Source organism: Cebus imitator, unplaced genomic scaffold, assembly GCF_001604975.1.
Source record: "Cebus imitator isolate Cc_AM_T3 unplaced genomic scaffold, Cebus_imitator-1.0 Scaffold539, whole genome shotgun sequence".
Taxonomy (NCBI): Eukaryota; Metazoa; Chordata; class Mammalia; order Primates; family Cebidae; genus Cebus; species Cebus imitator.
The window spans coordinates 867,881-894,539 of record NW_016107854.1 but is presented as its reverse complement, the minus strand read 5'-3'; the positions used below and the strand labels follow the sequence as shown (position 1 = coordinate 894,539).

At 37.8% G+C, this 26,659-nt stretch overlaps 1 protein-coding gene across 1 annotated transcript in view; it reads right to left on the bottom strand.

Annotated features, from left to right (window-relative positions):
- Positions 1 to 26,659, bottom strand: part of DNAH6 (dynein axonemal heavy chain 6) — a 303,318-nt gene that overhangs the window by 145,498 nt on the left and 131,161 nt on the right. The window contains exons 34-41 of the mRNA XM_037733599.1: positions 21,397 to 21,952; positions 20,519 to 20,641; positions 16,800 to 16,982; positions 16,106 to 16,249; positions 11,985 to 12,206; positions 11,010 to 11,157; positions 9,026 to 9,183; positions 6,223 to 6,354 (exon numbers count right to left, since the gene is read on the bottom strand). Of these exons, the coding sequence (XP_037589527.1) occupies positions 6,223 to 6,354; positions 9,026 to 9,183; positions 11,010 to 11,157; positions 11,985 to 12,206; positions 16,106 to 16,249; positions 16,800 to 16,982; positions 20,519 to 20,641; positions 21,397 to 21,952 (1,666 nt within the window). The remainder of the gene's footprint in view (positions 1 to 6,222; positions 6,355 to 9,025; positions 9,184 to 11,009; positions 11,158 to 11,984; positions 12,207 to 16,105; positions 16,250 to 16,799; positions 16,983 to 20,518; positions 20,642 to 21,396; positions 21,953 to 26,659) is intronic.

The following is a 26,659-nucleotide window of genomic DNA, read 5'->3' as shown; positions in this document are numbered from 1 at the left end:
GGCCCAACACCATTTCTTAAACAGGGAATACTTTCCCCATTGCTCTTGTCAGGTTTGTCAAAGATTAGATGGTTGTAGATGTGTGGCATTGCCTCTGAGGCCTCTGTTTTGTTCCATTGGTCTATATATCTGTTTTGGTACCAGTACCATGTTGTTTGATTACTGTAGCCTTGTAGTATAGTTTGAAGTCAGGGAGTGTGATGCCTCCCACTTTGTTCTTTCTGCTTAGAATTGCCTCGGCTATTCAGGCTCTGTTTTGGTTCCATATGAAGTTCAAGTTGGTGATTTCCAGTTCTTTGAAGAGGGTCATAGGTAGCTTGATGGGCATAGCATTGAATCTATAAATTACTTTGGGCAGTATGGCCATTTGCATGATATTGATTCTTCCTAACCATGAGCATGGAATGTTTTTTCATCTGTTTGTGTCTTCTCTTATTTCCCTCAGCACTGGTTTCTAGTTCTCCTTGAAGAGGTCCTTCACATCCTTTTTTAGTTGTATTTCTAGGTATTTTATTCTCTTTGTAGCAATTATGAATGGCAGTTCATTCTTGATTTGGCTCTCTTTTAGTATGGCATTAGTGTATAGAAAAGCCTGTGATTTCTGCACATTGATTTTGTATCCTGAGATTTGCTGAAGCTGTTTATCAGTTTCAGGAGATTTTGGACTGAGACATTGGGGTCTTCTAAATATACAATTGTGTTGCCTGCAAATAGAGACAATCTGACTTCCTCCTTTCCTAACTGAATACTTTATTTCTTTTTCTTGCCTGATTGCTCTGGCTAGAATGTCCAATACTATATTGAATAGGAGTGGTGAGAGGCATCCTTGTCTAGTGCCAGATTTCAAAGGGAATGCTTCCAGTTTTTGCCCATTCAGTATAATATTGGCTGTGGGTTTGTCATAAATAGCTTTTATTATTTTGAGATACGTTCCATTGGTACCTAGTTTATTGAGAGTTTTAGCATAAAGGGCTGTTGAATTTTGTCAAAGGCCTTCTCTGCATCAATTGAGATAATCATGTGGTTTTTGTCTTTGGTTCTGTTTATGTGGTGGATTATGTTTATAGTCTTGTGTATGTTGAACCAGCCTTGCATCCCTGGGATGAAGCCTACTTGATCGTGATGGATAGGCTTTTTGATGTGCTGTTGCAATTGGTTTGCCAGGATTTTATTGAAGATTTTTGCATCTATGTTCATTGTGGATATTGGCCTGAAGTTTTCTTTTATTGTTGAGTCTCTGCCGGGTTTTGGTATCAGGATGATGTTGGTCTCATAAAATGATTTGGGAAGGATTCCCTCTTTTTGGATTCTTTGGAAGAGTTTCAGAAGGGGTGGTACCAGCTCCTCTTTGTATGTCTGGTAGAATTTGGATGTGAACCTGTTTGGACCTGGGGTGTTTTTGGTTGGTAGGCTATTAATTGCTGCCTCAACTTCAGCCCTTGTTATTGGTCTATTCAGGGTTTCGGCTTCTTCCTGGTTTAGGCTTGGGAGGATACAAATGTCCAGGAATTTATCCATTTCTTTCAGGTTTGCTGGTTTATGTGCATAGAGTTGTTTTCAGTAATCTCTGATGGTAGTTTGTATTTCTGTGGAATTGTTGGTGATATCCCCTTTATCATTTTTTATTGCATCTATTTGATTCTTCTCTCTTTTCTTTTTTATTAATCTGGCTTGTGGTCTGTCTATTTTGTTGATCTCTTCAAAAAACCAGGTCCTGGATTTATTGATTTTTTGAAGGGTTTTTTGGTTCTCTATCTCCTTTAGCTCTGCTGTGATCTTAGTTATTTCTTGCCTTCTTCTGGCTTTTGAGTTTTTTTGATCTTGTCCCTCTAGCTCTTTCATTCTGATGATAGGGTACCTATTTTAGATCTTTCCTTGCTTCTCATGTGGGCATTTATTGCTATAAATTTTCCTCTGGACACTGCTTTAAATGTGTCCCAGAGATTCCTGTACATTGTGTCTTCATTCTTGTTGGTTTTGGAGAACATCTTTATTTCTGCCTTCATTTCATTGTTTAGTCAGTCAACATTCAAGAGCCAGTTGTTCAGTTTCCATGAAGTTGTGCAGCTCTGAGTTAGTTCTTAATCCTGAGTTCTAATTTGATTGCATTGTGGTCTGAGAGGCTGTTTGTTATGATTTCCATTCTTTTGTATATGCTGAGGAGTGATTTACTTCCAGTTATGTGGTCAATTTTAGAGTAAGTGCAATGCGGTGCTGGGAAGAATGTATATTCTGTGGATTTGGGATGGAGAGTTCTGTAGATGTCTATTAGGTTTGCTTGGGCCAGATAGGAGTTCATGTCATGGATATCCTTGTTAATTTTCTGTCTTCTTGATCTGTCTAATATTGACAGTGGAATGTCAAAGTCTCCCACTATTATTGTGTGGAAGTCTAAGTCTCTTTGTAGGTCATTAAGAACTTGCTTTATGTAACTGGGTGCTCCTGTATTGGGTGTGTATATATTTAGGATCGTTAGCTCTTCTTGTTGCACTGATTTTACCATTATGTAATTTTCTCCTTTATCTCTTTTGATCTTTGTTGGTTTAAAGTCTATTTTATCAGAGACTAGGATTGCAACTCCTTTCTTTTTTGCTCTCCATTTGCTTGGTAAATCTTCCTCCATGCCTTTATTTTGAGTCTATGCGTGTCCTTGCATGTGAGACGTGTTTCCTGGATACAGCATACTGATGGGTTTTGACTTTTTATCCAATTTGCCAGTCTGTGTCTTTTGATTGGGGCATTTAGCCTATTTACATTTAAGGTTAATATTGTTATGTGTGAATTTGATACTGCCATTTTGGTGCTAGTTGGCTGTTTTGCCCATTAGTTAATGCAGTTTCTTCATTGCGTTAATGTTCTTTACCATTTGGTACATTTTTGGAGTGGCTGGTACTGGTTGTTCCTTTCCATGTTTAGTGTTTCTTTCAGGAGCTCTTGTAAGGCAGGCCTGGTGGTGATGAAATCTCTCAGCAATTGCTTGTTCATAAAGGATTTTATTTTTTCTTCACATATGAAGCTTGGTTTGGCTGGGTATGAAATTCTAGGTTGAAAGTTCTTTTCTTTAATGATGGTGAATATTGGCTCCTACTCTTTCTGGCTTATAGGGTTTCTGCCAAGAGATCCACTGTGAGTTTGATGGGCTTCCCTTTGTGGGTAACCCGACCCTTGTCTCTGCCTACCCTTAGCATTTTTTCCTTCATTTCAATGCTGACGAATCTGATAATTATGTGCCTTGGGGTTGCTCTTCTTGAGGAATATCTTTGTGGTGTTCTCTGTATTTCCTGGACTTGAATGTTGGCCTGCCTTGCTAGGTTGTGGAAATTGTCCTGGATAATATCCTGAAGAGTGTTTTCCAGCTTGGATTCATTCTCTCTGTCATATTCAGGTACACCTATCAAACATAGATTAAGTCTTTTCACATAATGCCATAATTCTTGGAGGCTTTGTTCATTTCTTTTTACTATTTTTTCTCTATTCTTGCCTTCTTGTTTTATTTTATTGAGGTGATCTTCAATCTCTGATATCCTTTCTTCTGCTTGGTCGACTTGGCTATTGAAACTTGTCTATGCTTCACAAAATTCTCGTGTTGTGTTTTTCAGCTCCATCAATTCATTTATATTCTTCTCTAAGCTGTTTATTCTCATTAGCATTTTGTCAAACCTTTTTTGTCATGTTCTTAGTTTCTTTCCATTGTGTTAGAACATGTTCTTTTAGCTCAGAGAAATTTGTTATTATCCGCCTTCTGAAGCCTGTTTCTGTCAATTTATCAGACTCATTCTCCATCCAGCTTTATTCCCTTGCTGGAGAGGAGATGTGATCCCTTGGAGGAGGAGAAGCGTTCTGATTTTTGGTGTTTTCATCCTTTTTACATTGGTTTCTTCCCATCTTTGTGGATCTATCTACTTGTGGCCTTTGTAGTTGGTGACTTTTGGATGGGGTCTCTGAGTGGATGTCCTTTTTGTTGATGTTGAACTTATTTCCTACTGTTTTTTAGTTTTCATTCTAACAGTCAGGCCCCTCTGCTGGAGGGCCACACCAGACCCTGCTTGCCTGGGGATCACCTGCGGTGGCTGCAGAACAGTAAGTGTTGCTGTCAGTTTCTTCTTCTGTTATCTTTGTCCTAGAATGATACCTGCCAGATGTCAACCTGAGCTGCCCTTTGTGAGGTGTCTATCTGGATACATGGGGGTCAGGAAGCTCCTTGAGGAGACTGTCTCTTATAGGAGCTCATGTGCTGAGTTGGGAACTCTGTTGTTCCATTCAGAGCTGCCGGGCAGGTACATTTACGTCTGCTGCAGTGGAACTCATAACTGCCTTTTTTCCCAGGTGTTCTGTCCTGGGAAGGTTGGGCTTATTTATAACTTCCTGATGTGCTGCTGCCTTTTTTCAGTGATGCCCTGCCCAGCAAGGAGGTAGCCTACTCATAATCTGCCAGCAGAGGCATTGCTGAACTGCTGTGGGCTCTGCCCAGCTCCTGTGTGGACTTTCTTGTGGTTTTGTTTACAGAGGTATAGTTAGAACTGCCTTGGTAATGGGGATCTGCATCAGGAATACGGACTGCCTTGGTAATGGTGGACTGCCTCAGTAATGGTGAATTGCCTTGTTCATGGCAGACTCCCTCAGTAATGTTGGACTGCCTTGGTAATGGCGGACTGCCTCAGTAATGGCAGATTTCCGCAGTAGTGGTGGACTGCCTTGGCAATGGCGGATACCCTTCTCCCCACAGAGCTGGCATCCTGGGTCCAGCTGCGCTTTCTGCAAAACTCTCAATCCAGAGCATTTCAGATTGCTGGTCTTTGTGTGGGTGAGGACTGCCAAGCCAGATCACCTGGCTCCCTGTTTCAGCCCCCTTTTTTTTTCAGAGAATGGGCGGCTCTGTCTCACAGGCGTTCCAGGTGCCTGTTAAAATGGATGCCCAGATTTGTGTGAGTTCTTTTGCAGAGACCTGCTGCGCCAGCTGAAACAGCCATGCTGGAAACCCAGGATTCTCCTGGTCTGTGGTTAGTAAAAACTCGTTTGGAAATGTGGTGCTCACTCCCCCTCTGCCTTGTTCTTGCTGGGAACAGTACTCCAGAGCTGTTCCTATTTGGCCATCTTGGATCCACCCCTTTTCATATTTTCTAAAGCACTCTTCCAGCGTTTTTCAAAATGTGGCAGTTTTTATATATAATTTTGGCATTAGCTCTTAAACAGTTTATTGGAACTACTTCAATTTATTAAAACAATTTCCCACAAATATAAGCTATTTCAAAACAAATAGAAAACTCCTGTCCATGTGCTGAAGGTTGTATACATGAGGGCTCCGTCCCTCTTGAGAAAGGGCTTCCACTAGAAGAAGCTGATACTGGTTAATAGGAGGTTCACTTAACTGCCACATCCTTGGTTCTTACTGTCCACATCACTGTCATCAGCTTCTCCAGACCAGTCACCTGAACTGTCTTATTCTACCTTTATGCCCACCTTACCATTTCTTGCCTCTGCAGTTGCAGTCACCCAGCACTTCCTATTCCCAAGCTCTGTTAATTCCCAGCATCCCCAAGACATAGCTCACAATCTCTCTTCTCTAAGCAACCTTTGCAGGTTGGTAATGCGGGGCTTTAGTCATGTTGCTTCATATTCTCTCCTCGTTCTACTCAAAATAATCTGCCTCACAATCTGTTGAACACTTATAGGGCAGGCACTATTATTTTCCCATATAAAGGATGAGGAAGCAGCTGGTTAGGGAAGTTAGTACAGGTGGATGAAATATAGGTTATTGTTCTTAGTGATGGTGGCCAAGGAGATGAATTCTGTTTTAGGTGTATTGAGCTTGAGCTCCCTGGCATATCAGGTGTCAGGTTTGGTAGCAAGTGGACACACAGACCTGGTGGTTAGGTATTAGATGAGCACAGAGGCAGGGACTAGGTAGTGATGAGATCTGCTAAGGACTGTGTGTGGAGTGCCAAGTGGCAGGGACCTAAGATGCAGCCTTCTCTAAAGGTATGGGTTTTGTTTGCACAATCTTTCTGCATTTCTAGAACTCTCTGAGACCAACAGACATGGAAGGCAGTGATGCAAATGCCTGCCAGCTACTCTCCAGATATCTATATTTCCTGAGCCCCTGCTCAGGAAAGAGATGGATAGATGGACCCCCTGGAAACACAAGACACCACTTTGATTATGGGAACCTTGGAACATATGTTTTCTTTTCCCCCTTTTGCCTAAGTTAAAATCAACACTCACCTGAAAAATCTGTTTCAGGCTGTGCTCTGAGGGCATTGGGAGGCACAGCATGCTGAAGTGTCTGATGAAGCGAGGAGTCACAGGGTTGCGCCCACCGCCTGGAGGTGCACACGCCGATACAATTGTTACATCCTGTGTGCAGAGAAATCCACCAGGATCACTCAGCAGAGAACGAAATGAGACCTGCCTATCCCAATGGTAGGACTTCCCAAATGCCAGCATTGCATTACATTTTTTTTTGGTGTATGTTAAATGACTTAATTCTCACAATCACTCCAAGAGATCACTATAATTACAGGTGGGGCATGTGCAGGGAGCAGCAAAAGACCCGTGGATCAGAGCAGCCATTCATGGCCATATGTGGGAACCCCAGAGGTCAGGGCAAGGCATTTCCACGTGATTTGTTTGGCAGAGAGGAGCCACTGAGCGCTGGCCTGGTGGGAGGTTTGGCAGTCATTCCCTTTCCACCCTCATCCCCATGGCACTGAGTCAGGGGAATTCTAAACCTGCAAAGGGCACATGATATTTTCTCCTCACTGCTTTGTTGGGAAGATAAAGTTAGATAGACTTACTTGGAAAGTAAAAAGACTTACATGCAAAATACTTCTTTGTTTACAAAGAGGCCTAATTATATTCTCTTTTTAGGAATGGTTTTCCTGTTTAATACAGGCTCTAAATACAGTCTGGAAGAAGAAAGCTGCTAACCACTTCCCAAGAACTGAACATGGGTTCATCTTCCATCCGGGCTCCCTGTACTGGTGATCGAAGCCCCTTTGTCAGGACCTACTGACTGTGCCCCAACAGTTTTCACCTCTACACAGCTGGAACTCTCTCTGCAGTCTCCATTTATCCCTCTGGCTTGTACACTCATCTTATTTTTCACTTCAAAGAATGTTTATGCCTTATTTAAACTCTCATTTTGATAGAAAGTCCTCTACCTGGAAATTCCAAGGCTCTGGAGCTTAGCAAGACGGGCAGAGAGGAATCTTAGCTCAAATCACATATTCAGGAGCCAAATGGCCTGGGCTCTAATCCCAGTTTTGCCACTTACTAGTAGTGTGACCTTGGGCCAGTCATACAGCTCCACACTCTTGGCCTGTTTCTTGATCTATAAAACAGGGCTGACAGCATTATCCATCTTATAGGGATGCTGGGTGCCAGTAGGTGGGAAACACCTAGAATAGTGCCTGGTATATTATTTGTTTTTATCATGAGCAAAACTAAACATGCCCCCACCCTCTTCTTGTTGAGGGTGTTGGTTTCTGTTCTCCAGAACAGAAATCGGGCAGTCAAGCTAGGTTTCCCCTTCTCCCTCTTGATTCCATATCCCACCTGTGATGGTTAATACTGAGTGTCAACTTGATTGGATTGAAGGATACAAAGTATTGATTCTGGGTGTGTCTGTGAGAGTGTTGCCAAAGAAGATTAACATTTGAGTCAGTGGGCTGGGAAAGGCAGACTCCTCCTTAACCAGCCCTTAATTGCGGGTACAATCTAATCAGCTGCCAGTGTGGCTAGACTATAAACAGGCAGAAAAATGTGAAAAGAGCAACTTGCCTAGCCTCCCAGCCTATATCTTTCTCCCGTGTTGGATCCTTCCTGCCTTTGAACACTGGACTCCAAATTCTTCAGTTTTGGAACTTGGACTGGCTCTCCTTGCTCCTTAACCTGCAGACGGCCTATTGTGGGACATTGTGATCGTGTGAGTTAATACTTAATAAATTCTCTTTTATGTAGCCATATCTATTCCATTAGTTCTGTCCCTCTAGAGAACCCTGACTAATACACCACCAGTCCTGCTGATCTGCCTTCTGGCTTCTAAACCCTTCTGACCACACAAATCACCACAGGAGGCTTGACCCTCATCTCTTCTCCTCTAGGTTACTGCAGTTGCCTCTGGTTTTGCCTCCTCTTCAGCTCATCCCTCTCTTGCAGCCAAGGGGATCTTGCCATAACATTTCCTTCAGCAGTTCCTGAGCACTTACAGGATAAATCCAGGTTCTTCCTTCTGGGCCTGCAGTGCTGTGGGATGTGACCTCTGCCTCTGTTGCTTTGGTGCTCACATTTCACACCATCATGTATTTTACATTCCCCGCTTCTGGGGTGTAGAATGCTCCCTTTCCCTGCTTTGGCATGCATGCCTTCAGAATCCAACTCCAACATCGCTTCCTCTAGGAGGCTTCTCCCATCCTCAACCCAACCCCAACCCATGACTCTCTCCTTTCTCTCCCCTCTCATCACTATGCATTAGAAATATCTGTCCACCCTCTGAAGCTGAGCTCTCTGGGAGTCAGGGACTGTCTCACCTGTCCATGAATCTCTTGAATCAAGCATGATAAAAACTCAATATGGATTGAATGCATTGAATTACATGGAGGAAAAACTGAGGCCACATGTGAATTGTGTCCCCTGTCCCCAAATCATATGTTGAAGTCTTAACCTCAGTGTCTCAGAATGTGACTGTATTTGAGATAGGGTCTTTAAAGAGGTGATAAGTGAAAATGAGGTCATTAGGGTGAGCTCTAATCCAGGATGACGGGAGTCCTTATAAGAAGAGATTCAGACACAGACAGACATAGAGGGAAGCCCATGTAAAGACATAGGGAAAGAGTGTTCAGAAGAAACCAATCCTGTGGACACCTTGTTCTTAGATGTCTAGTCTTCAGAATTATGAGAAAATAAATTTCTGTTGTGTAAGCCACCCCATCTGTGGTACTTTGTTATGGTAGTCTCACAAACTATCCATCATATATCCTTGACGTTTACATTTAAGCACACCAAGTAATTTAAAAGCTAAAGTAACCTGTATTTCTTTCCAAAAGAGTTTGTTTCTGTCATAAAATCCCCCAAAATCTTGATACTGCCGAAGTAATTCTATCGGAGGCTGAGAGCCATAGCGATCCAGTCTGGGCATGTTTAAATCATCAACAAAAATTATAATTCGTTTGTTTCCTGGTGCTCCTGGGGAAAGAAAGTGAATTTAAGAATTATGCTTTTCCTTTAGGAAATGGAAGACAAGGCTGAGGTATGACTTTGGACTCAATGACATTCTGTAGGTCATAGAGAGCTCACTTCTGAGTCCTTCTTGGAGGAGGACAGACTTTCTTCTGGCCCCAGCCAGGTCCCTGCAGGGAGATGTGGTCCTGGTCAGGAAGTCCATAATGTCATGCATGGTAGCCCTCACCCTCACTGTCAGGGCACAAGACGGTGGCCTCTCTCCAGCAGAGAGTGAACCTTTCTCTGTTTCAGTCACACCCGCTGCCCTCAACAACTGTGTGGCTTGGGCATGAGTGAGGAACGTCATTTTCTTTCCATAGTTGGAAGAGGAAGAATGCCAAAGTTTCCTTTCATAAATGTCATCACACCACCCTCACAGGGAAAATAGGTTAGCTATTCAAAAGCATCCTGATCACATCAAAGGGAAATCCAGTGCAGTGGGGCCACATTTAAATAAATATACATACTTATTAGAAAAACGAATGAGTGTTAGCAGAGAAAAGAGAGACGTGATGGGCAAATAGCCATGTCCCTTGGTTAGGATAATTATGGGAATTGATTCCAAGGTAAACTGAGTGCTCCATTCCATCCGTGGCCCGCTGGAAGCCAAGTAACAGGACAGGGGGCAAAGAAGGGGTCTAAGAGAAACATTCATAAGGAGTTGGTGCCCCCAGCAGAAAACAGAATGACATCTGTTGCCCCGTGACTACTTGAGCAGGAGAGAGGGGACAGAGAGAGGAGGTGGTGAAGCAGCTAGTGGCACCGTTGCTTGACATGACAGGGCCTGGTAGATGGTGGGCAATATGGGAGGCAGCCAAGCCTGAAACCTGACTGGTGTGCCATCCCAGAGACTGCAGGCTGAGCAAGTGGGCCCTAGCTGCAAGAGCTGCAGGATGGACTACTGGAGGGTGAAGGCTGAGGTCCTGATTTCCACCCTCAGGGAAACTTCCAGTGGTGAGGCCAATGCCTGACCTGCAAACATCTCTTTTAGAGGTTGCTTACAAGAGCCCACTCCTGAAAGCCTGCCTCACAGACAGCATGGACACCACTCAGTGCCAGCTAGAGAAGCAGGGACCAGTCATGGAGAGGCCCATCTAAGCACTGGTTAGGGAGAAGACACTTGTCCTTTCCTTCTTTTCCTCCAATTTCCTGTGTACTCCAGCCTCCTACAGGGAGGGTAGGGCGAAGTAAAGAGAACCCCATGACCCCTTTACCTCCCATATGTATCTGCAGCCACAAACCTGGCTTATGACACACAAGAGGAGGTGCTTTGAATTGAGTATTGAATTGAAGCTTTACACTGGCCCAGACTGCAAATGTCTGAAGGTGAGTGACCAGGTTGTTATTTTTCTAAGCAGTTAATAAAGGAAGGTGGAGAAGTTACCAAAAAACCTGGCTGAAAGTACTGACTGAATTAAAAATCAAAACAGTCTCATGCCTATTCCTCACTGAGTTCAGATAACTCAATGTGCCAGATATACTCAGGTTTGTTTGTTTTAAATAAGGGGAAATCAGTACATGTTGGAAGAACCTGAGTGGAGAGAGATAGAGCCATGGAGAGGCAGATATTGAAGATGTTCTGAGTTGAAGGTGATGATAGAAATAAATGACTTGCTTGGTAACACTAAGACATCTACATAGCTAGCATAAATTGCCATAAACAGAATCATCTTTACAAGTAAATTAAGCAAATAAAATATCCAATTGTCATTTTATTACATGCACTATTTATGTTATTTATTAATTTAATGAATAATTTGTGTGGGACAAACTAAAACGATGATTCTTACCTAGAATATTTTTTCTTTTTCTCTCCAATTTTGACTCAATGATCTCTTGTGTTCTTGCAGATGAAGTTTGAGCAGAAAAATTCAGATAAACAGGGATATAGCCAGCTGATTCTTGAATTTTATTTAGCAATCCTTTTGTAATCACAGACTTAAATTAAAAATAAGTTAATTAACATCACATAAATATAATCTCTTTCAGTTGTCTATATCTGTAATAATTTGGTACCATGGGTAAGAAACAGGATAAAAAGAGGGGTTAAAGCCAGCTTAAAATGTCTGCTTTCTCTTACTGGAGATTCCATTTAGTTATTCTTTTCAGAACCAAAGAGATATTCTAATCAGCACTATCTCAGCAAAAAGTTTTATTTTAGTTTCATACCAAAATCTATCTTGGCTACTCTTTAAGCCAATTTATGGAAAGAGTCACAGAAAGATCCAAATTTCTTTTAGAATTTCTTTTTGGGGAAACAGTGAAGTCCTGTTTATGTGGATTCTCCAAAACATAGAAGCCCAAACCATCAATATTCCTCCTCCATTCTACTTTAACAAAAAAACCCAAGTAGTCAAGGATATCATTTTTGTATCAGGTAGAAATGAACAGGCAGGAGGGGATGGGCTGATCTCCATCAACAGTCTTGGGAATGCATACTCCCCTGGCCAATTGCCATCCAACCAGTGCAGTGGTAGCCCCCAAAATACCAAGAGATAAAACATAAAAGCCCCTAAACACAAATGCAGGCCTACAGGGCCCTCTAGTTCATATAATATCAACTCCAAAAAATGTATTCAGAAACCGGCAAACTTTGGAACAATTCCCAGGATCAATATAGATTCAGCATAATGTTCTTCCTAATAAAGTGCTAAAAGTTAAAAATAATTCCTCTTAGAATTAATATTACTTCTGGTGCTGATATTTCTATGTCTACCACACCCTCATTTTTGGAAAGAACTTCTTGTTTGATGTAAGTTTCCTACCTTGCCTACTCCAGTTATTCCAGTAAACAACACAGAATGCTTGACTGCCAGTAGTTTTTCCATTAAATATCCATAGCGTACTGTATCAGTTGTGGGGACAAGCATTTCAAAAAATGGAACATCTCGGTTGTATTTGAAGGTAGGTATGATTCGTTCCCAGGGATCCAGCCGTTTGGTGTCAAAGTCCACATGAATGCTCCACAGATCACCAGAACTGGGAAGCTAAAGTACAAAATTAAACACCACTTTCAATAGGCTATAGGCAATATTGACACACAGTAGTAGATACATTCACACAGAAACAAAGGTAGTCACAAAACCTAAATGGATTTGGATTTCTTTTTTCTTTGTAGAGACATAGTTATTTAGGTATCTGAGACTAGTTATTTAAACAAAATCATGCAACACAATGCATTAAAATATCTGTTATATTGATTATATTAAAACCCATGTCAGAATTGTAAAGCATTTTTAATTAAATTTAACAGTCAGGGGCTTATTCCATGCCAAATACCGTCTGTGATGCTGAGGATGAACGCTGAATGAGACCCAGCCTCTGTCTTCAATGACCTGGTAATCCCCCCTGGGGGACATAAGCACTTCAGTTAATACCCATGGGGAAATAAGGTCTCTAAAGGAGTTTATAACAATCACACACACACACACACACACACACACACACACACACACACTCACACACACACACGCACAGAGGGGTTGCTCATTTCTATTTGCAGGGAAGTTATGGTGATGGTTAGAGATTCAGGAAGGATTCCAGGGGTGATAATGCTACAGCTCAGACTTGAAGAACAAACTGGTGTCGGATGGACAAAAAAGGGATGGAATAGCGGTGGGAAAGAAGGGGTCAAGATTCAGACTGAAAAAACAGGATTAGAAGTCTGATGCCATGAGAGCATTGCATACAGTGAGATGAGGCTAGAAATACAGATGGGCCACATTATAAAAAGCTTTACTTATTAAAGATCTGAGAGCAACAGTTCAGTGAGGGATTCTAAGTAGGTAAGTAACATAATTAGATTGCATTTCAGAAGTTTCATCCTGGCAGCTGTACAGAGAAACTTCATGTTGCAATGGCAGCACCAGAGTTGCTTTAAGCTCATTTGACAGTGACTTTTAGTAAGAAATTAATTTTTCATTGACTCTGTAAATACATACATATGTGTATCTACAAACGTGTAAAATATTTATCCCTACTACGTGCAATTCACTCTACTTTCTATTTTTTTTTTTAAAACTCAAGGTATACATAATTTTTTTGGTCAAATTTTAAGAGTCCATTTTAGAGAGTTTTAACATACGTAAATGTTAATATAATCACCCTAGATTAAATCATAGAACATGTACAGCAACTCGGAAAGTTTCTTTCTTCTACTTCTTTGTCAATACTAGTTTGTCTATTTGACTGTACTCTCATCAATGCCACACTCTTAATTGCTGCTGTTTTATTGTCGTGAATTATTCAAGTCATGTAGTTTAAGTTCTCCAAATGTGTGTTCCTTCAAGATTATCTTAGTTATTATAGCTCTTTTATATTTTTATATAAATTTTAGAATGAGATTGTCAGATTTCATAGAAAAAATCTGTTGGGATTTTGGGATTGAAGTTGCCTAAAATCTTAAAAATATTTTGGGAAGAACTGATAAGTTAATAATAGTATCTCAATCCACGAACATAGTGTATCTCTCCATTTATACAGATCTTTTAAAATTTCTCTCAACAATGTTCTGCAATTTTCAGCAGAGGTCTTTCACATCATTCATTGATTTTATTCCTAAGTCCTTGGTATTTTGTTGCTTTTGTAAATAGTATTGTTTTAAACTTTCACTTGTTAACTATTTGTGGACCTTATATCCAAGGGCCCTACTAATTTCGTTATTAATTATAATCATTTGTAGATTTTTTAGGATTTTCTATATGTTCAGCCATTTTTTTCTGCAGGAAATGACTATTTTACTTCTTCCTTTCCAAAGTTTATATGTTTTATTTCTTTTTCTTGCCTTATTGCACTGGCTAGACTCTCCAATATAGTGTTGACAAAAAGTTGTAATAGAGGATATTTCCATTTTAAAAACTGGATTGTGACCCTTTCACTTGATTTCATGACCAGTTAATAGATTGTGATCTTTAATTTAAAAAATACTGGTAGAAAGGGTGAATTAGATAGGACTGGAGCAAAAGCAAAGGAATACTAAATAGGTTATTTTAATAGCCCATGGAAGAAATGATAAGAACCTGGGTTATCCAAAGGCAGCAAGGTTGAAGACAAAGAACATACTTAAAAAAATACTTAAGAAATAAAATTTATTGAATACTGAGATGTTATTATTTAATTTACATTTGATATTCAAATATTGCCATTTTTTCTAATAATATTATTTATAGCTATATTTTCCAAGTCTAAGATCCAATCCAGGGTCATGTACTGCATTTAATTATCTCCTTTTAGTCAAAAGTCTCTCAACTTTGTCTCTTATGACATAAGACATATTTGAAAAATATAGTCCAGTTTATTTTATAAAATATTCATTGTTTTGGGTTTTCTAGGTGTATCCTCATGATTAGATTCAAGTTACATATTTTTAAAAGAACTATCACAGAAGCAAGATTATATCTTTCACAGTGTCCCATATCAGGAGGCAGGCATAGGAATGTCTTAATGTTAATTAAGCTAAATTGATCATATAGCTAAGGTACTGTTTACAAGGTTTTTTTTTCTTTACTAAATACTTTGAAACTATGTAAATATTGCTTATCATGAAACCTCCACCCATTAGTTTTAGTATCCATTGATGATTCCCACCTAAATCAATTATTACAAAAATGGTTGCAAGGTGATTATCAGAAAAAGTTTTTCTTTCTTCCTACTTATTTAGTCATGCACATTTTTATTATGAGTATTATTATTAAAAGGGTTATGATCCTATGCTATGATTATTGATTTTGATGCTAAAATCTATCCAGTTTTGACCAGTGGAAGTCCCTTCAAACTTCCTTCTGTGTTCTTTTAACATGTCACATCATTCTTTGAGCACTTTTTTACTGTGTGACATACAATAGTTGTTTTCTATCTTCCCTGATCCAGTCTTGAAATCAACTATTTTACTAAGAATTTCTCATTTCCTTTAGTGGAGAATGACAATAGTATTTAAAAATAAGTATACTAGATATGCTCATTGCTGTTATCAAGATATCTTTATGTCTAGTTCCTCTCAGCACATAGACTAGAAAATTTATACACACACACACACACACACACACACACACACACACACACCAATTTTCATACATTTACTTATTTAAAGACAGAGTCTTGCTCTGTTGCCCAGGCTGGAGTGCAGTGGTACGATCACAGCTCAGTGCAGCCTCAAACTCCTGGGCTCAAGCAATCCCCTTACCTCAGTCTCCTGAGTAGCTAGGACTATAGGCATGCAACATGGAGCTTGGCTACTAAACATTTTTTTGTAGAGACAGGGTCTTGCTATATTTGTGCAGGTCTAAAACTCCTGGCCTCAAGTGGTCCTCCTAACTTGGCCTCCCAAAGCGCTGAGATTATAGATGTGAGCCATGTGCCCAGGCAATTTTCAAACATTTATATGTATATATGTTAACATTTTGAGTATCAGTGAGTACTGAGGCCTGCAATTCCAATGCAATAATACAGAGTGTATTCTAATTTTCCTCCTTCCATATTCGTAAATCCCTTCTCTAACGGTGAGAAATTCATTACCATTATTCTCAATACATTTACTTATGTAGTCAATCTTAGAATATACAGCAAGTACCATCTAGCAATTCAAAATAGCTAACCAATCAACCTGTGAAAAATAAATTTACTAACTAGAATTCAATATTTGTTTATAGTAGGGAGTTTTTATATATTTATACATCTTACTTTTTTTCATATGACAGGGAGAGTACTCCTAACTTATGAAATATGATAAATGTTAACTATGGTTGGACAAACTTGAATAATTTTAGGAATCAGCTTAGTGTACACATTACATTTTTAGTAGAACTAAAGCTCTTAAAGTTTTAACCTTAAAATTTAATTTTAATAATTCAGAATTATTATGTTAAAATACAATTTATTTGGTTCTTACCCTAGCATCAGGATTATCATCAAATTGTGTTCTAATAAACGTATCAAAAGAATCCCAATAGTGTTCAGTTAGGTTTCCACCCAAAGCCCATAAATAACAGAATACAAAAGTCTGACATAGTATAGTGTTCAGTTTTATTTGTTCCTGAAAGAATAAAGAGAAACAGAGTTAATATTTTATATATAAACATAAAAAGAATTTTAAGCTGCAAAGTGTTAAGATGTTTTTATTTCATTTAGACTTACATATTTTTAAATGGGCACAGTGTATGCTTCTTATGCTTCATTCAATGTTTCACAGAGTAGTGTTTTCTTATGGCTATATATTACAACCACTGATGAAAAATTGAATGAGAAGGAATATGTGGGGAAAAAAGTCCAAGCTTGTTTTTCAACCGATTGTTATAATTTTTTTAATGCCTGCATGAAGGTAAGTAAGCAGATTGAGAATATGTTGTATTGGGAATATGTTGTAGACCATAAGAGAAATCAAAATTGAGTAGTGGAATAAATTATATACTCTAATGTTCCTTCTAGCTTTGAGATTCTATGAATGTAATAGTAGCTATTAGTTCCTTGTAAAATTAACATAAAAATAAAATGATTATATTTTAGAATGGAGTCATTTCTTTGCAAAGAATTTATACAATAATCTAATTTTTCTAGCCTCATAGCAGTAAGAAGATGCCTTATACCATTGCCAAGTTAACTCCATCTTTCCCAAGTATCAGGGACTCCAATAAGCAACAGAGTGTAGTAACTTTGCTAATGTCCACTTGTGGAATTGCTTGGCCACACTTTTTATTGATAAAATGTAAACCTTCATCAACATAACGTTGGAAAAGATTCAATATATATTCTTGGGTTTCCTCATTCAGCTGAAAATGAAACAAATGATAGTTTAGCAAGACTTTATATAATAAAGTTTAGAAACAAGTTGGTTAAAATCTGAATATTTCTATATATTCAGTGACTTTTAGACCAAAGGCTATAACTATCACAACATACTAAACAAATTAAATTTTAAGAAAACCCTTTATGACTGGGAAGGGATACATGGGGCAGATTATATGTAGTTGATCATGTTCTATTTCTTGGTCTGGCAATTGATTCAAAGGTGTTAATTTCATAATTATTTCTTAAGCTGCCTATATATATTTCATGCACTCTTCTATATTGATGTTTTTCACCATTATTAACAATGAAAAAGAAGAAACAAAGAAGATAACATTTTAATATCAATGTAAGATAGACAAATAATTTCTAAAGATTTAAAAGTGAACTTAGCCCCTCTCACTACTCATTCAACGTTGTCCTGGAAGTCCTAGCTAATGCAATGGAACAATAAAAGGAAGTAAAAGGTATAAAGGTTGAGAAGGAAGAAATAAAACTGTCTTTGTTTACAAATAACATAATTGTCTATACAGAAAATCTGCCTAAATTGACAAAACAAAACAAAACTGAAACTCATAGGCAATCATAGCAAAGTTGCAGGATATGAGGTTAACATATACAAGTCAATTATTTTCTTATACATCAGTAAGCAGCAGCTGGAACTTGAAATTAAAAATATAACACAATTTATATTAGTGCCAAAATTAATTATAAATATAACAAAGTATGTACTAGATTTATATAAGACAAGCTATAAAAAGTAAAGAACTACTAAATAAATTGAGAGAAATATCACATTCATGGATAGGAAGACTAAATAGTCTTAAGATGTCAATTTTCCTTATATTATTTATAACTTCAACACAATTTCAGTTAAAATTCCAGTAAGTTACTTTGTGGATTGACAAACTGATTCTAAAGTTTATATGGAAAGGCAAAAGACCCAGAATAACCAACACAACAATGAAGAAAAAGAACAAACTTGAAAAACTGACACTACCCCGCTTCAAGACTTACTATACCGCTGCAGTAATCAAGACAGTGGGTATTGGTGCAAGAATGGACAAATAGATCAATGAAACAGAATGGAGAGCACAGAAACAGACCTAAGTAGTCAACTGATTTTGACAAAACAGCAAAGGCAACCTGATGAAGAAAGGACAGTCTTTTCAACAAGTGGTGCTGGAACAACTGGATATACCAAAGAAAAAAAAAAAAAAAAAAAAAAAAAAAAAAAAAAAAAAAAAAAAAAAAAAAATAGAATCTAGAAACAGACCTTAAACCTGCCTAAAAATTAACTGAAAATAAATGTAAAACACAAAATATAAAATGTTAGAAGATAACAGGAGAAAATCTACATGACTTTGGGCTTGGTGGTGAATTTTTGGGTATGACACCAAAGCCACCATCCATGAGGAAAAAAAAAAAAAAACCAGTAAGTTGGATTCCATTAAAATTAACTTCTACTCTGTGAAGGACGTTGTAAAGAGAATAGAAGATGAAATATTTATTCAATCTGAAGAGAAACCAGAGTATGGTTAAGAAAATAAAAGGACAAGCCATAGACTGGCAGAAAATATTTGCAAAAGATATAATCTGATAAAGAATTGAATTCAAAACATATGAAGAACTCTTAAAATTCAACAATAAGAAAACAAACAATCCAACTTAAAAATGGACTAAAGACCTTCCTTAATAGACACCTCACGACATATGATACATAGAGAGCAAACAAACATATGAGAATATGCTCAAGCCATATGTCATTAGAAATTGCAAATTAAAACAAGATACTACTACATGCACATTAGAATGGATAAAATCCACAACACTGACGATGCCAAATGCTAAGGATGTGAGCAACAGGAATCCTCATTCACTGTTGGTGGGAATACAAAATGATACAGCCACATTAGAAGATATTCTGACAGTTCTGTACAGAGCTAAACATATACTATATGATTCAGCAACCACATTCCTAGGTATTTACCCAAATATGGTGAAAACTATGTCCACACAAAAACCTGCACATTAATGCTTATTAAGAGTTTAATTCATAATTGCCCAAACGTGGAAGCAACCAAGATGTCTTTCAGTAGGTGAACTGGTACATGAACTGTAGTACATTCATACAATAAAATATTATCCAATGCTAAAAGAAATAAGCTACCAAACCACAGAAAGACATGGAAGTACCTTAAATGAATATTACCAAGTGAAAAAAGCCAGTCTGAAAAGGCTATGTACTGTATGATTTCAAATGTATGACATTCTGGAAAAGGTAAAACTATAGAGATAGTAAAAAGATCAGTGGTTGCCAGGGGTTTAGGGATGGAGAGGAGGGATGAATATGTGGAGTTTAGAGGATTTTTAGAGCAATGAAACTATTCTGCCTGATACTATAATGGTGGAAACACGACATTATGCATTTTTCAAAACATATAAATTGTACACAAAGAGTGACTCTAACGTAACTATGGACTTTGGTTAATAAGAATGTGTAAATACTGGTTCACCATTTATGCAAAGTGTTAATAATAGGAGAAACTGTTTGGGGGAGAGGAGGTACATGAGGACTCTCATTTCTGTTCAATTTTTCTATAAATTTAAAACTGCCATAAGCATAAAATAGTCTGTTAATTTTTTAAAAAGTGAATTCAGAAAAGTTTAAAAATTTAAGGTAGCCAATGATAAGCTCTCAATTCTGAGAATTACTTTCTATATAATAAGATACTCTGAGACTAGACCATAATATTCTTAAAATGTGGATGCCTAAAAAGGAGGAAAACAATAGTTTTCTGCCTCATCTTTGGAGGGGAAGAGGCAGAGAAGAAGATGGTTTACTCGGAGTAGGGGATGAGATAGGGGGAAACATCTCAAAGGACTACTTGTTAAGGTAAAGAGAAAAATTCAATGTTAGAATGGAGAGGCTACAGAAGGTAGTATGAAACTAAATTGTTTTGAATAATAATATATAAACTTTACTTCACTTTGGGTGGAATTATACCTCTGAGGCTAGAATGTGTCTTGGGTCATGAACCTACAATTGGGGTAGGATGTAAACTGCTTTTTCTTTTATCTTTGGTTGTTTGGGGCTCTGAAAATCCAAAAGCAATGACGGTTAGTGTCTGGACTTAAATATTCTTTTTCTTCATTGTGTTTCCCTCTTTCTACAAAGCTTTCATCAAAGTCTCAATGCCTCAGGCTGTTGTAGCTGTGTTTTTAGGGACCCAAAAAAGTGGCTTGTGTTTGTAGTCTGGGGAGAAGCCAGCCAGAATAGGCAGGAGGCAGGGTGAGTAGGCAGGCTGGCAGGCTGGCAGGCTGGGATAACAAGGAATGGGGACAGATTTGGGGAGTAGATAAACATTCCTGAAGGATTCCTGAATTCTTAGGGAGTACTAGGTAAATAATGAAGTCCCCTCAATCAAGAACAATGAATCCTTAACCTACTATTTGTACATCTGAAGGTAGTGTGAGTCCTGACAGATGGAGATATTGGGGAATATCTGGTTGCACTTACTTTTTCAGAAATACCTGTCATCCAAGTTTTAACATAAGGCATCCATTTCAGTTCTTCAGGATCCACAAACACCATTCCACACCGACTGACTGTTGCAGGGGAGGCAACCCGCAGATCTTGCACCTAAAGTTGAAGAAAGTTGAACAGGAAACAGCTAATATGATGCTTCCTTATTTATTCAACTTCAGTGTTCACACTTTTAAAATGATTCACACTTTTAAAGTCTAACTTAACACTGAAAGGCTTTGTGTGGAAGAGAGTGGGAGAGCAATACGTAATTAGAAATGGAAGAGGAAAGTTACATGAGGTATAAGGTGAAAAAAATTCCCACAAGTATAGGAGGATACTGTCAAATCCTATGAGCAGGAATAGGTATTTTTTTCTTTATTCTCTTTGCTTTTCTCTATTCTTTTCATTCCTGTGTTAGAATCCCTATCACACAGTAGGCATTCAATCAGTATTTGATGAATGAATATAGCACAGATGGTAACCTTCATAATGTTTGTAGCTGTGCTTGGTCCACATTCCTCTTCCAATTCCTCATCAAATATTCACATCACAGTGGGATAATTTATTCTTATTAAATATAATAATTGTTTAATTTGAAATGCATTTCAAATCTCTGTCTCTCTCTCCAAAGGAAAGCAAGTGCTAAGGAAGCCAGAATTTATTTTGTTCTTCCTATTTATAGAGACAAGAACATTTGAGACTTTGACTGTCAGGACTGATAATCTATTACAAAAGGATAACTTAATAAGTAAACAGAGAATAATAATAGACATTATAGATAGTAAAGGCTACATCAGTGTGAGAAAAAAAGTAATGATGGTATGCCAATTTAATGAATTATTTCACTCCACAGTAATGTGCACACTTACCTCAAAAAGCATGTGAATTTGAGGTGTGAGTTTAATCCTCTCACTGTTAGCCAGGCAAAGCATCTTGTTATCGTCCAGCACTGTATTCATGTTTTCAATCCAAAGAGCATCTACTGGCCCATCACTGATGATCCATTTATGGTCTTCTGAAGTATCATTCACAGCTGCTCGGACACTTAGTGCCATCAAACCATCTTTCCATTCCAAGGTTAAGTTATTAACTTCTCCATATAATTCACCCATGGTAATTGATTTAGGGTTGAGAACATATGTTTTAACTGCCTGGTAAAAGGGATTTTCTATCCCAAGTTTTTGTAAATTTCCTAAAGTTTCTGCTAGTACTCGGTAAACTGTGGTCTTGCCACCGCCTGTTGGCCCAACTAACATAACACCATGCCTTACTAGCATAGTTTCATAAAACTGTATCACTTTTCTAACCATACACATCTCAGGCTGAAGATTTTGTCCATTCATGACATCCACAATTGTTGACTGTAAAATACCATAATCATGTTCTGGAATTTGGACCCCAGGAAAAAGATCTGATATGATTCCACTGTCAAAACAAAAATAAAATTAATTAGAAATAACTGGTCATTGATATTTCCCCATATTTGTTACAATAAATGAAATATTATGAGTCTTATTGTTTCTCATTGATCTTTCTCTTCTGAGCATGTACAGTATTAGTTTGTCCTACGTGCTGTACCAGAATCTATCATTTGTCTGATATTACATATGATTTTGTTTGTTTCCTGTATAGTCGACCAATGTTCTTAAGTATATTAGGAGCTTTTTGGGAGTAAGCAGTATCTCTTATGTTTCTTTCTGTATTTCCCACAGTACATGGCATATACCAAACATATAGGTGATGAACTTATTTTTATTTAAAAAATTATAAAATATCTCATTAAAAAATTTAAAATTATTTGAAAATTATATTTTAGCTCAATTTTTCCTAAAATCACCTACATATACTGCTAGCTGTATGTGAATATTCAGAAAAATAAGGTGAATATACAAATAAAAATTAGATTAGGTAAGAAAGGGAGGAAGGAAAAATGTGACTGTTTCTATACGGAAAAAAAAGCTAAATCTTTACCTCACATTATATACACATATACATTTGTGACACAGTTAAAATCTTACATAAAGCGATGAAAGTACTAGATGAAAGTATAAGAGATAAATTTTGCAACATTGTGGTAAGGTAGTCTTTCTAAGAAAGGCAGGAAATCTATAATTGTAAAACAAATGTTGACAGAGTGAAAAATAAAAACAGACAAACCCCAAACTTCTGTGAGATAAAAGGATTTATATACAAACTTACAGCATGAATGAGAGACTTAGAAAAACATTTCCAATGTTTATGTCAAATATAGGTTATGAGTTTCTATAAATCAGTAAGTAAGAGTATAATAGGAACATGCTTCAAGAATAATAATTATAAACGAATAATGAACATAGAAAATGATGCCCAATGACACTAATAGTTAAAGAAATGAATATTAAAATAGGCTACTGCATTTGGCCTCTCTTTAAAACACTTATGGGAAAATATGCGCCTTCATAAAATCACTTATGTAAATGTAAAAGGGTAAGCCATCTTTGGAGGACAACTTGAGAGAATCCATTTAAATTAAAAACGTGCAAACCCTATGACCTAGGAAACTTGCTTCCAGGAATCTCCCTGTAGAAATATCATACATGTGCAAAGATATATGTATAGGAATGTCCATCATTAGAATAGAAAACAATTAGGAAAAATCTAAATGTCCATATATGACCTTTCACATTAAAGTAGATCTGTAGGTTTACTATGTCTCAAAGTACAATCTTATATAATAGCAATCTAGCAGCTGTTAAAAAAAAATAGATTCATGCATATATACTAACATGACAAAAAGATGCTCATGATATATTACCAATTGAAAAAGCAACAGCTGTAAACATACAAATGTATTAAAAGCAATACATGAAAGTGCCAACCAACTTCTTTCTCCAGGAAGAGAGAACAGACTTACTTTTCCCTATTCCTTCCATTAAGTACAACTAAAACCCCTGTAAATTATGTGTAAGTAAAATAAAGATAAGAAGACTCTGAAAGGTAGAGAGAAAGCAGACTGGCTAGGTATCTTAAGATGCAAGCAATAACATTGTGATAAGTCCCTTGTGTCCTTTTGTCTTTTATATCCTGGCAATCCAGAAATGCCAATGGGCACAGATTTTTTTTTTTTAAAGCCCCAGGAAAAGCTAACTGTCTTTATTCAAAGGACCGAGAAGGGGCAGCCCAGCAAGACAGAAAACTTTGAGGCAATAACTGCTCTACTCTAACCAAACATCACAGAAAAATCCTGAGCTATTTATTCCCACCCACACCAGCAGAGACTGAATGTGGAGCCCAGACTTCCACTCTAGCTAGGGTGTAACAAGTTTCCCCAAATTCCTCTCCTCATTTTCTCATGGTGTTAGAGAAAGCCAAATAGGGATACAGCACTTTCATCCTCACTGGGAGGTAATGATGCCCCCTTTGGTATTAGTGGAGACCATATGGGAAGCTTGGACTTCCAGCCCCACCCAGGAATAATGGAGCATCCCTCCCTCTCTCTGATGGGTGGCATCAGAGGAGGATCAGTGGAGTGTCAGGACTTTTACCACTGTCCAGGCGTAATAAAGCTGTCTTCCCCTGTGGCATCAGTGGAGGTCATGTGGTGAGCAGTAATAAGGCGCTTCTACTGTTCTATCCAGAACATTATCACGGGACGACTGCTGCGGGAGCTGGAACTCCCACCCCTACACAGCAGAAATGACTGCTCCCAACAGATGTCAACAGAGGTTGAATTCTATCCCCATCTGGCAGTAACAAAGTTGCATTTCTAATTTCTCTTGCTGGTGTGGCATCAGGAAAGGCCAGCTAAAACAAGTTTAAATAAGATCTAGAGTCTCATGACATAATGCCTTAGATAAGTAGGCTTCAATAAAAATGATTCAACATATCAAAAGCCAGAAAGATCTCAAAGTAAATTAAGAGAGACAATCAACAAATGTTAGCACTGAGATGAGAGAGATGTTAAAACTGTCTGACAAATTTGTTTTATTTCTTAAGGGATAGAGTCTCACTATACTGGCCAGGCTGGCCTTGAACTTCTGGGCTCAAACAATCTTCCTGCCTCAGCCTTCTGACTAGCCAGGACTATAGGTACATGTGACTACACACAGGTGAGATCATTATCTTAAAATACACATTGTAAAAATGTTTTAAGGACCCATTATGAACACATTAGAAACAAAAGAATATAAGGACATCTCAGCCAAAAAAAAAAAAAAAAAAAAAAAAAAAAAAAAAAAAAAAAAAAAGAAAAAGAAAAAAGAAAAAAAGAATATACAAAGAGCCTATTTGAAATTTTAGAACTGGAAAAATATAATAACAAAACAAATCAATAGATGGTTTCAAGAGCAAAATGGAAGGGATAGAAAAAAGAATTGGCAAACTGCAAGACAGAATAATAGAAGTTATCCAATCTGAACAAGATAGAGAAAACTGTCTGAAAAAAGAAATGAGCAACCTTGGGGACCTATGGAAATATAACAAAAGATCTAACACTTGTGTCATTGGAGTCTCAAATGATGGGGAAAGATGAAAGAGCTGAAGAAATATTCAGAGAAATAATGACTGAAAATGTCAGGCATTTGCCAAAAATCATGAACCTGCAGATTTAAGAAGCTGATCAAATCTCAAACATGATAAACCCAAAGAAATCCATGTGAAGACACAACATAGTCAAACTTCTAAAAACGGAAGACAAAGAAAAAATATCTTAGCAGAAGCCAGAAGAAAAAAAAAAGACACCTTACCAACAGGGAAAAAACATAAAATGACAGCAGAATTCATGCAGGCTGACAGGGAGTGGTACAACACCTTTTTAAAAAAATGTTTTATTTTCAGTTCTGGGGTACATGTGCAGTTTTGTCACATAGGTAAACATGTGCCATGGTGGTTTGCTGCACCTATTAACCCATCACCTAGGTATTAAGCCCAGCGTGCATTAGCTATTTTCCTTAATTCTCTCCCTTTCCCCGCCCCACCCACAGGCAGGACCACTACTCCGTACCCCCCACCCCCGACAGGCTCCGGGCCCTGCTCTTCTCCCTGTGTCCACGTGTTCTCATTTTTCAGCTCCCACTTAACAAGCGAGAACATGCAGTGTTTGGTTTTCTGTTCCTCCATTAGTTTGCTGAGGATAATGGCTTCCAGCTTCATTTATGTCCTTGCAAAGAACATGATCTCATTCCTTTTTATGGTTTCATATACATGGGAAGTGGTACAACAGCTTTCAAGTACTGAAAGAACTGTCACTCCAGAATCCTATTCCCAGGGAAAATACCCCGCTGTAATGAAGGGAAATCAAGACATTCTCAGATGAATGAAAAGTGAACAAATTTGTAGCCAGCAGATCTGCCACAAAGAATGGCTAAAGGGAAGTTCTCTAAGCAAAAAGAAAATGATGAAAGAAGCAAACTTGGAGCATCAGAAAGGAAGAACATGATAAAAGTATCAGTTCCTATTATAAACATGGTATTACCATTTATTGTGAAACTTAATCATATATTTATATATAAGCATCCTTCAGAGATGTTGGGGGTTCAGTTTCAGACCACTACAATAAAGTGAATACAGCAATAAAGCAACTCATATACATTTTTTTGTTTCCCACTGCATATAAAATTTATCTTTATGCTATACTGTAGTCATTTAAGCATACAATAGCATTATGTCTAAAAGATGTACATACTTTTATTTAAAAACACTTTATTGTTAAAAAAGGCAAATGACCATCTGAGCCTTCGGCAAGTCGTAATCCTTTTGCTGGCAGAGGGTCTTACCTTAATGTTGATAGCTGCTGACGGAACAGGGTGGTAGTTGCTGAAGGTGGCAGTGATTGTGGCAATTTCTTAAAATAAGACAACAATAATGTTTGCCACATTCATTGACTCTTCCTTTCATGAAAAGTATCTATGTAGCATGTGATGCTGTTTGACAGCATTTTACCCACAGCAGAACTTTCAAAATTGAAGTTAATTCTCTTGAACCCTTCCACTGCTTTATTAACTATATTTATGTAATAGTTTAAGTCTTTTGTTGTCATTTTAACACCATTCACAGCATCTTCACTAGGAATAGATCTCATCTCAGGAAACTATTTTCTTTGCTAATCCATAAGAAGCAATGCCTCATCCATTTAAGTTTGATCATGAGATTGCA